Source organism: Periplaneta americana, chromosome 11 (assembly GCF_040183065.1).
Source record: "Periplaneta americana isolate PAMFEO1 chromosome 11, P.americana_PAMFEO1_priV1, whole genome shotgun sequence".
In the NCBI taxonomy this organism is placed as follows: Eukaryota; Metazoa; Arthropoda; class Insecta; order Blattodea; family Blattidae; genus Periplaneta; species Periplaneta americana.
In genome coordinates this window covers 8,284,616-8,297,442 of record NC_091127.1, presented here as the reverse complement: position 1 = coordinate 8,297,442, position 12,827 = coordinate 8,284,616, and the positions used below count along the sequence as shown (strand labels likewise).

Below are 12,827 nucleotides of genomic sequence, written 5' to 3'. Positions count from 1 at the left end.
TCAATCATTAACTACATAAATATTTCATAACTTACAAGAGTTTGTGTCTTCTTGCTCCAAGACTTTCAGAATCGTGACAATATCATCATAAGTAGAATCTTCAGCTGCCTCAAACGTAGGTATATTTAGGTTAAAATGAGATGTAGCATGAACAGGAGATATACTTCTTTGTTCTGGTTCAAAAGTGGTAGTGATTTTGTCATAGACATCCTGTTCCATGTTTTGACAGGTACTAGGTGCATGAAACTGAGAGAATGAGGAAGGAAAAACTATTTCTGATGGTGGTTGTAAGGCTATGCCACTGTTAAGTGGTTCGGAACAACCATCAAATAATGTATCATTTTCTGGCACTTCCGAGTGTGTGCTGTGAGCAGAAGCTGGTATATCTCTGCTCGGTGTGGCATCCATATGCATTTCTGCTGGTTTGTTGCTATTCTTTGATTCTTCATCACAGTTTGCTATTACATTACAAGTATCATCGTTTCCTGAAAGAGAGAAAAAATATATATATATCCAGAAATTAGGTATTGCTAAGTATTGTAACATTAAAAATCAGACTGCTTTGGATTAATATGTTGTTGTTGTTGTTGTTCCAATACTTAGATGTTTGGCATGAAGCCATTAGTCCTCTTGCACTCCAGTGTTTTTGAGGTGTATATATATTTCGAATTTTTATATTTAACATAAATTTAAGGATGTAATGAAAATTATATATGACATTCCTCACTTCTTTTTTCTCTTGCCTTGCATGATTTCAGACGTTGGATGCATATAATGTATTTTAGCTAGAATTTCCACAATGTTAGCATCCTGGACATATTATATGAGGTGGCATAATATATTTTTTTTTTTCATTATTTATTATGTTAATAACATAGATTAAATTCGAGAGAAGAAAAAGTGCAAGATGAGAAATAGGAATATACCGAGAAAATTCGAACATCATTTTACTTATAAAATATTAACTTTGTCATGCTCAGATTTTTGCTCTGTTTAGAGCATGAAAAGCTGTTGTAGTAGCCCCATATTAAAAGTGTGCCAATCTACGATTTGAAATATTTTTCACTTGAAATGTTAAAAGTTATCAGTTGAAAATACACATACTTTATAAATCAAGCATGTTTAATGTTACAAGGAATAATTTATTGGAGGCCATCCATTTGACTTTTCATTTTCCAGTATAAATCATGACTGATGTATATTGAGAAGTCAACACGGAGATGGAAATCTACAGCATGACTGCGGCTGCAAAAGTAGCGCCTTGTGTGTGAACAGACTCACAACCTCCAGTTGCAACCTTTGCTGCACTCGGGTTGCGCAGCACGAAAAGTAGCGTGCAGCGCGCTACTTTTGGCTTACGTGTGAACACGACACGCAACTTTTGCAGCTGCAGTACAAAAGTTGTGCTGCAAAAGTAGCGATGTGTGACTGTACCTTAACATCAATAGCCACATTTTAATGAAATTCTTGTTGAAGTATAATTACATATTGCCTGTAAACTAACTCAAATGAAATACTTTAACTTTTAAATATGGGAAAATAGCACAACGAACCTTGAACTTCTGTATCAGCAATAAGTTGTGTACAAGTTTCTGGTCTAGATTCTTGAGAGCTGCAATTCTGTGATTTAAATGTCAAGTTTATTTCAGAATGGGAAAGAGTTTGTTTCACTTTATTTACAGCATGATAATCTCTGTTTGGTAAGCTGTAACTTATACCACCTTCTGCTATTCTTATAGTTGATGGATCACTATTGTGATCAGCATTTTCTTCTAACAGATTCTCTAAACACAATTCTTGTTTTCTTTGCTTAGTGGGACGTAAGTCCATGTCATCATGACAACCGAGATTTACATTGAAATTTTGACACATACCAGAACAGTCAAAATTGCACTTCTGTCTTGCTAGATTCATAAGAAGTAGGTCGGTTTCCCTTTCAGCGTCACTTAAATGAGAATGTGTTACTTCACATTCACATGCCAATGGAAACCAGCGATGAACTTCAGTGTCTGTCAAGTCGTGAGACACATTATCTGTTAAATCAGAGGTTCTCAAGAAAGGTCTATTTTCTGTAAGACTGTAGTTATTGAGCTCTGGTACAATACTGCAAGAACCGACGCCATTTTCTTTCCCTTCTTTTGGAAACGCCTGAGAATTACCAGATGGTAAATTCTGTGCACTATCTAAGACTTCATCTTCAAAGTTTAAGCATTGCAGAGCATTTTTAATTAATTCTTTTTTTAACATTTCTTTTGTATTCGGAAACGAACTTGAAAGGACAATTTCAGAGTTACAAATATGATTCCCATTTTCACGTGATTCTTCCGAACTATGTTTACACTGATCTACAAAATGGGCAGAACACTTTAAGCAATGCGATCTGTCTATAACATCATAAGTTAAATCTCCCAGTGACATATCATCATTGCTTACAGCACAGTTGATATAGTTTTCCTTACAGTTGGCATCTCTCTCTTGGTAACTGTTCTCATTCTTCTTATATTTTGGTAAAGGTGGCTTCCTCGTAACTCCTGGCTCGAGGGGAAGTATACAAGGCACTTGTGCTGGTCGTGGATCTTGAGCCATGGCTATTATTTGTTCTCCAAGACTTTTTTCTGAATGACAAGCTCCATTTGAACAATCACTACTCAAACTTTCGCGTTCACATTTGTCATAGAAGCAGTCCTTGATCCCAAGTTCTTCACAGCATTCTTTCAGTTCTGACTCTGTCCATGTGCGTCCCAGTGGTTTGCACGTCAGGCTTTCAAGAAGTTGAGATGTTGGAAGTATATACGTAGCACCAAAACCATGGTCCAATTCTGTAAAAATAAAAAAGACACGAATTTAGTTTTGAAATTGTGTTTGTAAATATATATGGAGGGAGCTGTGAATATATTGAATAAGCAGTCGCAGACAGCCGATGAGGGGTGGTCCTCCAGCTTGGGGGTTGGGCGAAGGGCTAACAACCCATCACCGTAAAAAGCAGCTTGTTACGAAACCTTCAAATAAGCCTCGGAATGGGACTGATTCTCTGGCACGACCACAGCAAAGGAATAAGGTTTTGAGATTTGGTACTTGGAATGTTACAAGTCTATATACAGGAGGGGTAACATTAGTAGCAAAAGAACTAGCTAGATATTGAATAGAATTTGTGGGAGTACAGGAGGTTAGGTTACATGGGAATGGATAACAGAAATAGGAGATTACTACTTGTTATATTATGGGGAAGGAAACAATCATCACCAATTAGGAACAGGATTCTTTATTCATAAAAGAATAAAATCGAATTTATCAGTGATAAGTTATCGTATTTAGTACTTAAGGGTAGATGGTGTGATATCGTAGTTATATTTGAGATGGGCAGGGCATGTAGCACGTATGGGCGAATCCAGAAATGCATATGGAGTATTAGTTGGGAGGCCGGAGGGAAAAAGACCTTTGAGGAGGCCGAGACGTAGATGGGAAGATAATATTAAAATGGATTTGAGGGAGATGGGATATGATGATAGAGACTGGATTAATCTTGCTCAGGATAGGGACCAATGGCGGGCTTATGTGAGGGCGGCAATGAACCTCCGGGTTCCTTAAAAGCCAGTAAGTAAGTAAGTTTGTAAATATGGCCCGAGAATTAAATTTTCAGTACCATCAGTTGGAAATCGGACTGTTAGATAGCATTCGCGATAGTAAAAGTATCTGTAGCTAATATTGATATATTGACTGAGCAGAAATCTGTGAAATGTGTGCAGAACAAAACTCCAGCGTGAGTGGATAGTAAACACAGTGATTGTACAGAGCATTCGAACCAAAATGTCTCCTACTACCATGAAAATTGGCGGGTGGGAATGATACGAGTCCCGGCATTATGCATCTCGCTAGTTATGGCAGACTCTCACAGCTCTCAAGTCAATATTCAGTGCGTCTTTGTTGTGCGTGTTTGTGTTGTGATGTACAGTATAGAACAACGCAAGACTTTCGTGAAATATACGTGAAGAACGTGTTGCTGTAAATTCAGACATCATTTCAGAATTGAAAAACATAATAGGCAATTTCTTAAGAGGTTAGGTACAGCTTACAGCAGTAAAATGTTTGGAAATATTCAACATGTAATCTTCATCATTACGATGTTTGGTGACATACACACGTCTGTTGATGTGACATATTAATTAATTTAAATGCTATTATAGTCACAATCATGCCATGGTATGAAAGAAAAATAGTATAATAGTATAATATAATACTATAATAGTATTTAAATTCATTAATATGTCACATCAACGGACGTGTATACGTCACCAAACATCGTAATGATGAAGATTACATTTGTAAAAGTTTCTTTCAAGCCATAAGCAGTGCTGACTAGATCAGACGCTATGGACAGTACTCTATAACAGAGTCGCCAGTATGAAAAGGATAATTCCAAACCTTTGGCATGAGACGAATTCGATAGCTCAGTGGTAGAGTGCCTGACCAGAGAACAGGAAGTTGCAGGTTTGATTCCCGCTCGAGGTTGTGAAATTTTTCTTTCATACCATGGCATGATTGTGACTATAATAGTATTTAAATTCATAAATATTCAACATTTTTTTTTCCTCTATTACTGTATCTTGTACAATAATGAAAATCGGTATGTGTAAAACACTGTCCTTCTGCTATATGAAAAAAAAAATTTTGTGATTTAAAAAAAATTATATATATATATATTTTTTTTTTCAAAATTCAAAATGGTGGCAGTTTACTGTGCTGTGATGAATCGTTTCCCTCATACCTCATAAACTTGTTAACTTTTTCATGTTTTCTCCCTTTTATTTTATTGCTGAAACTCATATTTACAATATCATGCTCTTTCAACTACATTCCTTAATAAATAATATTTTTTTTTATTTTGTGTTAAAAGAAAATACTGATATTTGACCATTTTTTTAATTAATTTATTTTTTATCAGACAATCTATTAAAGGTAGAGAAGTGATCTTGCATCATATTGTAGATATGATATGCATAAATAAACACAAAAAATTTCATCACAGAATGTTGGATAGTTTTTTAGTTATGTGGGAAACGCTTCATCACTGCACAGTGAACTGAATTTTGGGGGTGGGGGGGGGGATTATAAACATTTATTTTAAATCGTAAAAATATTTTTTTCATACAGCAGAAGACAGTGTCTAACCAACATAGAGATATTATATTTACGATTTATTTTTCTGTTTTCTTTGATTGTGAATAAAGAATGAACATTAGAAAAAAAAGTCTTGGTAAAAGTTGTTTCTTTTTAAAAGTCCTTTCCAAAGTTATATTACACGACCTAGATTCTCATTTGAAAATTCATAGTTAACTCTGGTAACCCTTACTTCTGATTTGTCTCGGAAAACTGAAGTACCACCAGTCTATTCTTTATATAGATTTCGGTAAGAAAATTTTTTCACGAACATCCAGTGTCATGTAGTTTTCGTGAAAAAGGGGTGACACAGAAGCTCTAAAGCACTCTGAATATTGCACATTGAAACAAGAAGAACTGAAATAGTACACCTATTTTTTTTATTTAGTACATAAACGACTCTTTCAGCCTGAGCTCATATTTGGAGCAATACAAATAGAAATTAGCAACAACCTCGCACACTAACACTGGAATAACCATATAATTAGTTAAATAGATTTCATTACGAAGGTATCTCAAACACTGATGCAATTCTTTCACTGATTACACATGAAGAGTCCACTGCAAGAATGATTGATGTCACTTTCTTGTCGAAAATGAACCAAGACTGTCAATGCATAGCTTAAGACATATACTGGGTGTTCATTTCAAAGTGTGTCATGACATCACTGTTGTGAGTCAGCGATTTGAAGTGAGTTTCAGCTTTTATGTCAGAGAAGTTGCCTATTAATCAAGGCGTTCAATCTGAACTTGAGAATGTGTATGGTATAACTTGAACGTCGTAGCAACAGATGGCGGTCTGTACTGTCTGTGTGCTACCATAACTTCTTTCGAACTGTATTTTGCGCGGCTAAGTCGTACACAGGGTATTTGTTATCATCGGTTGCGTAAGGCAACTTTCCACAATACAAATCAAATGCTCCGTGTCCATATTGACCGTCGAAGATAATGTCAACAAATACGTAAGTAATCGTCTTAACCCTCTCCCCATATCCCGACAGTAAGGAAAAAACTCACCTCAGTACGTGTTTCCAAACAGTTCACATTCCTTCCACTACTGGCGTTACCGTACATATCAGTAAGTACTCTTCAGAATGAACACCGTACTTGCTAGGCAACTTCTCTGACACATGTGTAATATACCTCTGCGGAAGTGTAGGAAGATTGAATTCTCTAGGTTCATCGACTAGCCATGACACACTTTGAATTGAACACCCAGTAGAATGTACATAGAGAGTTATATGGCATTAACACTGATAGTCATTGTCCAGTAATGATCGGAAAATTACAGTTAAGCTTTGAGCGCTAAGCATTTCAAACTTTCAATTGCTTCTCCTGAAAAATGTATTCCAAACGACATCCACCATTCTTGCAGTGGACTCTTCATATGGTAACACAGTGTGGTATAGGAGCTATTACTGAAGAAGGTATGAAATTAAAGATATTCTGAAATTAATATTCAAACTTGTCTATAATTACAACTTTTCACACAGCATCTTGTCAATTAATTACAGACAGTACCAAATAACATGTGTTGATAAACTGACCTTTATTATCAATTTCTTCTTTTTCGTCATTAGATTTAATCTCAGTCAAACAATCACTATCGAGTAACAATGGGAACTTCGCAGCCAGTTTGTTCTTTCGTTGAATAGTGTCATACTGTTTTTGTACGTCACTTCTCGATACTTCATCACACTCAGATGTTGCTGAACTTGATGCTGAGAAGCGTCCTCCACTGAAGTATGGACTATCTGCTGACAGAGGGCGTTTCCATCTACCATCTGCTGATACTGTATTTTCCAGATTATCCTGGAAGCAATATAATATAATTATTTCAATTATAACAATAGTTATTTCATTACAATTAGCTCGACCTATTTATTTCCATCACTGTCATGAATAGCTTAAAGTTAATACAGACGTGACCTTTTACTAATATGCCTGATGGAAGCAAGTTACCGTATTTTCTCGAATACCCTGCATTCTCGAATAATCTGCGCACCTCACTTTTGAGAGAAAAAACACACACATACACACAAATTACAAAAATAAAACTTTCAAGAAATATATTCAAGACAAATTAAAAATAATTAAACACAAGTACATTTCAGTTACCAACAAATTTTATTCTAGAACAGAATCCTTCAAGTCTCTGGTGCAACTTTCATTTACATAAAATTTACGGGCCATGGCACGATTTCCATGTTTCTCTGCATCTTTGATAATTTTAAGTTTTTCGCTGCAAATAATCGCAATCTAATACCTTCAGTGGTACTCATTTTTAGACTTGAAAATATACGACACACAAAATATACACTTATCACACTTGAACTTTATTCTGACACATGCTGGCCTATTGCTAATCCAAACACTATTTAACAATGTTAACAGTTGAAATACCCACGTGGGAAGATAATGGCATGCAGTACCACTTTAGGAATAGCATTAGGAATAAAATCGGGCAATGTTGCCAACTTAATTTGGAATAAGCTGTGCATCCGTATTTTTTACTTGTATATTTCGGAAAAAAAAAAAAAGTGTGCGGGGTATTCTAGGAAAATATGGAACCGGTATTTAATGTTTTGTTTATGGATGCCAACACTTGTCTCTGACCTTGTATTCACGACATTTTTTTTTTATATATAAATTTAGACCGGCCAGAGGCCGTTTACCAAAGTTATCTTTTGTTATCCGTTTTCATTTGTTTCCTTTGTTTTACTTACACTAATACAAACACAACACCCATGCCCGAGGCGGGACTCGAACCCACAACTCTTCGGACCAAGCGATAGAGACATGCCATGCCCCTACCACTTCAGCCATCCGGGCTGGCTCATCAGGTGATAAACAAATACAGACGTTTCATCTTCTTCAGTATGAATGGTATAAGGTATCTGTTAGAATGTCGCATATTTATGTATGATATATAAAAATGAAATGACATAAAGTATCAGATTGGATTCTTAATAAAGTTTCTTCAATTACCGAGCATGGTAAGGACACACTTTTATTCAGATATCAGTAAAAACAAACGGAAAGTGTTTCTTAAGAGGAATCAAATTGAAGAAAAGCTTGAAGATATTAGTACTAAAATATTAGAACCAACATAGCTATGTAACTTTTCGTCCTGCATGAATTTTTCAATGTTATATTTTTGTTCGGATTAAATTTCTGCACATTTAACGAACAAAACTAAAATTCTTTCAATCATTTATTATCATAATACACTGCCCTCTTAAACTGACTGAGCACATTGGGAATTCTATCAATGGATTTTCCAAACACGCTATGAAATGTTTCCTATAAAACAATTCTTATCTCGTGCAAATCTGGCTTTCAGGTAGTAGCTCCCTGTAAAGCAGGTTTGAATAATTTCAAGGAAAAATTGTTCCGGGGCCGGGTATCGATCCCGGAACCCTTCAATTAGCGCACAAATCCTCTACCTACTGAGTTCCTATGGTAACTCAGTCGGTAGAGGATTCGTGCGCTAAGCGAAGGGTCTCGGGATCGATACCCGGCCCCGGAACAATTTTTCCTTGAAATTATTCAATTTTTATCTCGAAAAGGAAGCAAAAATGAAGAAAATTGTATTAAACTTTTTTGTTTGCAATATCTCAAAGAATAATCCCCTGAAACTATTAAAATTACTTACAGATCACCTACATATACAGGGTGTTTACGGTCTAGTGTTACAAACTTTCAGAGATGATGGGGAAGAGCACATGTATCAATTTGAGATAAGGAACCCTGGTCCGGAAATGACCGAGTCGAAAGTTACAAGCAAAAATAATTGTGTGTAAATGGAATAATTTTATTCATCTGCACACCCTATTTATGTGTATTGATCTGTAAATCTTACACATACTGCATTCATCTGACGTTGTTTACGTTGTCTACTTACAGTATTCCATTCAGTGCGCTGTCTGAGGGGTGGGGACAGGAAACTACACTAAAGCAATGCAGATAGCGTAATGTGTAACGGACATGGTCGGTCCTGATATGCACGTCTGTATAGACGTGGACAAATTATTAGCAAAATTTGAGATTTTTATTATATATTTTTACAAAATATGATTCTTCAATTTAGACTACAGTTGACATTTTTGTGCATTTCCAAATTATTAGCAAAATTGAAGATTTGTATTGTATATTTTTTAAAATTTAACTCCTCAATTTGGACTACATTTGATATTTTTCCATATTTACAAATTATTAGCAAAACTGAAGGTTTTTATTATATATTTTTACAAAATTCGATTCTTCAATTTGGACCACAGCTGACATTTTGGATATTTCCAAATTATTAGCAAAATTGAAGATTTTTGTTTTATATTTTTACAAAATTTGACTCTTCAATGCAGTTAACATTTTTGCTAATTTACAAGTTATTAGCAAAATTGAAGATTTTTATTATATATTTTTACAAAACCTGACTCTTCAATTTAAACTACAGTTGACTTTTTGCATATTTCTGTCTTCTATAATGAAGGAAATATGCAAAATTGTCAACTGTAGTCTAAATTGAAAAGTCAAATTTTGTAAATAGAATTATCATAAAAAATCGTCAATTTTGTTAATAATTTGTCCACGTCTGTAGACAGCAGTGTATGTGTACAAGGTGCAGTGTCCAGTCGATCAGTCCAACTGAGGAGTACACGAGAGCAGAATATGCAGACCTGATTTTCGAATACGGATGAGCCAATGGGAACAGTAGACAAGTTCACAGATTGTATCGGGTCAAGTACCCACGTAGGAGACATCCGGCCCATACCATCTTTCCACGACTGTTCCAAAGGTTAGGGAAGGAGGGCACGTGTTGCCAAATTACAATTCCATTTCCACACAACTATTTTTGCTTATAACTTTCGACTCAGTCATTTCCGGACCATGGTTCCTTATCTCAAATTGATACATGTGCTCTTCCCCATCATCCCTGAAAGTTTGTAGCACCAGCCCGGAAACACCCTGTATAATAAGGGAAACAATTTATATCATGGATATTCACAGGTCACTGACGAACTAGCAGATTACTGCGAGTACTTTCAGTAACACAACGCAGTCGCAAATACTATTGGTTATGAAAACTGTGAATGAATGAATAATAATTACATACTAGCATATTACCTGACGCCTAAGCGAAGGAATTGCTGACAATGGTCTTCTTGAATGAATACCTGTTGTTATGCCTGTCCGAGAACTGGCTTTACCACTACCAAGTCTTGGACGGTTGGTAAGATGAACCTGAAACGTTTGCATATAAATATTAATCCCATTATAGATTACACTGGAAGAAATTGTTCAGATCTATTGTGCTAGCCCTCTGGTGACGCATTCCCAAACTCACACCGGCCAACCACACTAAGGTTCTCAGGTTCAGGTTTCGAGCAAGCAACTCCACTCGTCCCTAGGCCAACCCCTTCCATGCGTCACCGGCCGGCATTCGGGGAATGCTACAGAATGATAATAAAATGGAGAAATGGTGACAGAATAATGTAAATGCCTAATTTGGGGAAAAACGGGAGAACCCCGGGAAAAACCCCAACTGCGACCTTGTCCACCACAAGTGTCACTACGGATGAAAAAATCCCAGACCTGACCGGAAATCGAACCTGGGCCGTCTGCATGACAGTCTGAAGATCTGACCATTCAGCCACCGCAGATACTGCTGTGGCAGGCTTAATAATAATGTCCCTCCTTTGAGACCATTACTTCATTTTTTCTCAATTTGTTTCATCCTTCTAAATATCCTATCGGCTGACAGGTAACTGGATTCAAATAGGTTTTCTTGTCTTTTGTGTTGTATGAAGTGGAATCGAAGATTCACCATAAAGTTATTCTGTCTCTCAGGAAAATAGCTAAAGATTCATCACGTAGGCACCATTAAATGAATGGAGTAAAATGTTATTTCATTAGAATGCTAATGTTTATTTGAAATTTCTGAAAAAGCTACTTATCATAATAAATTATTATCAGCAGTACTTCAATTTTTCCTTTGCTTTGAAAAAATTATAAAAGATATAATAGAACAATATGAAATATACAGACACATGAAAACACATCCCAACGATAATCCATAAATTTTCAATAACAAAAGTAGACAACAAACACACATTCAAAGTATACAGAAAACTCACAACAACAACAACAACACACATACACAACACATCCAACCACCCCACACAACACATCCAACCACCCCACACAACACAAACAAGCTGCATTCCGAACAATGGTACACAGACTACTCAACATACCAATGAACCAACAGGATTACAACGAAGAACTAAACACAATCAAATACATAGCACAAGAAAACGGATACAACCCCAACATAATAGACAACATAATTCGTAAGACAAAACAAAACCACAAAAAACAGAAGAATACAACACAAACACAAGAACACAAAAAATACATCACACTAACATACGAAAACAAGAACACACATAAAATTGCAACCTCATTCAAGAAATTAAATTACAACATCGTATACAGAACAAATAACACTCTACAAAAACATCTCAACACACAAACAACACAAACAAACAAATACAACCACACAGGCCTATACGAACTCAAATGTAACACTTGCAACAACTTCTACATAGGACAGACAGCCAGATCATTTCAAACACGTTACAAAGAACACATCACAGCCATAACAAAATTACAAAACACCTCCACATATGCAGAACACATCACAAATGCCAACCACACCTACAGAGACATCAACTCAGACATGGAAATACTGCACATCCAACCAAAAAGCCAGAAACTCAACACACTAGAACAATATGAAATATACAGACACACGAAAACACACCCCAACGATATTCTCAACACACAACTCAATTTCAAAACACATACACTCTTTGACTCTACACTACGAACGCACCCTCACAGGAAACAAGAGGTGCCAAGACTAACAACGACCAGTTCTGAAGATGACCCAAAATAGGTTGAAACATGTTAACAAGGTACGTTAAAATTTAACACAAGAAAGTTCTTATCATACATATTCCGAAGTGATACAGTGTTAAAAGTTATGTAATCAAGATATATAATAAAACATTCCACAGCAAATTTCTATAGACAAATATGAAAAAATATTTCTAAAACCTGATTAGATTAAAATATGAATATATTATAGGGTAAAGGTTGGTAATATTATGATACTAATAATATTATGATAGTGCTTTTTGAGAATTTTTTACAATTTTACTGAGCAAGAGAAGGACCGGTTTTGTGCAGAAACTTGTCCACGAACATTCCCTTAATAAGCTGACACAAAAAAACCGATCTTCCTCTTGCTCAGTAAAACTGTAAAAAATTCTCAAAAACAACTATCATAACATTAGTATCACAGTAATACCAACCTTTACCCTAATTCGAAATTTTCTCCGGCTTCCAGCCAGGTCATAAGTTGGTGATCCACCGATGTTTCGAGGACGTTCATCTTCCTCATCTTCAGGGTTAAGTGATATCTGAGGGTACCTAGCTCCTTAATTTATAGGGCCGCCCTGGCCATAGCGGCGGAACGCGGTAACCTGAACCGGGACTCGGGTCTCCAACTAAAGCGCGGCATGGTCACCGGCTATTAAATTTCTCACCGCCCGGACGACGGGCCGTCATCAGCGGAGAACTCGTCTGCCGAGCCCACCGTGAGA

General features: G+C 36.1%; 1 protein-coding gene across 4 annotated transcripts in view; it reads right to left on the bottom strand.

Moving 5' to 3' along the window:
* The window catches only part of dila (centrosomal protein dilatory), a 39,563-nt gene that overhangs the window by 20,208 nt on the left and 6,528 nt on the right, over positions 1 to 12,827 (bottom strand). For all 4 annotated transcript variants that reach the window (XM_069838911.1, XM_069838912.1, XM_069838910.1 and 1 more), the window contains exons 3-6: positions 10,285 to 10,401; positions 6,705 to 6,969; positions 1,554 to 2,819; positions 36 to 485 (exon numbers count right to left, since the gene is read on the bottom strand). In XM_069838911.1, the coding sequence (XP_069695012.1) occupies positions 36 to 485; positions 1,554 to 2,819; positions 6,705 to 6,969; positions 10,285 to 10,401 (2,098 nt within the window). The remainder of the gene's footprint in view (positions 1 to 35; positions 486 to 1,553; positions 2,820 to 6,704; positions 6,970 to 10,284; positions 10,402 to 12,827) is intronic.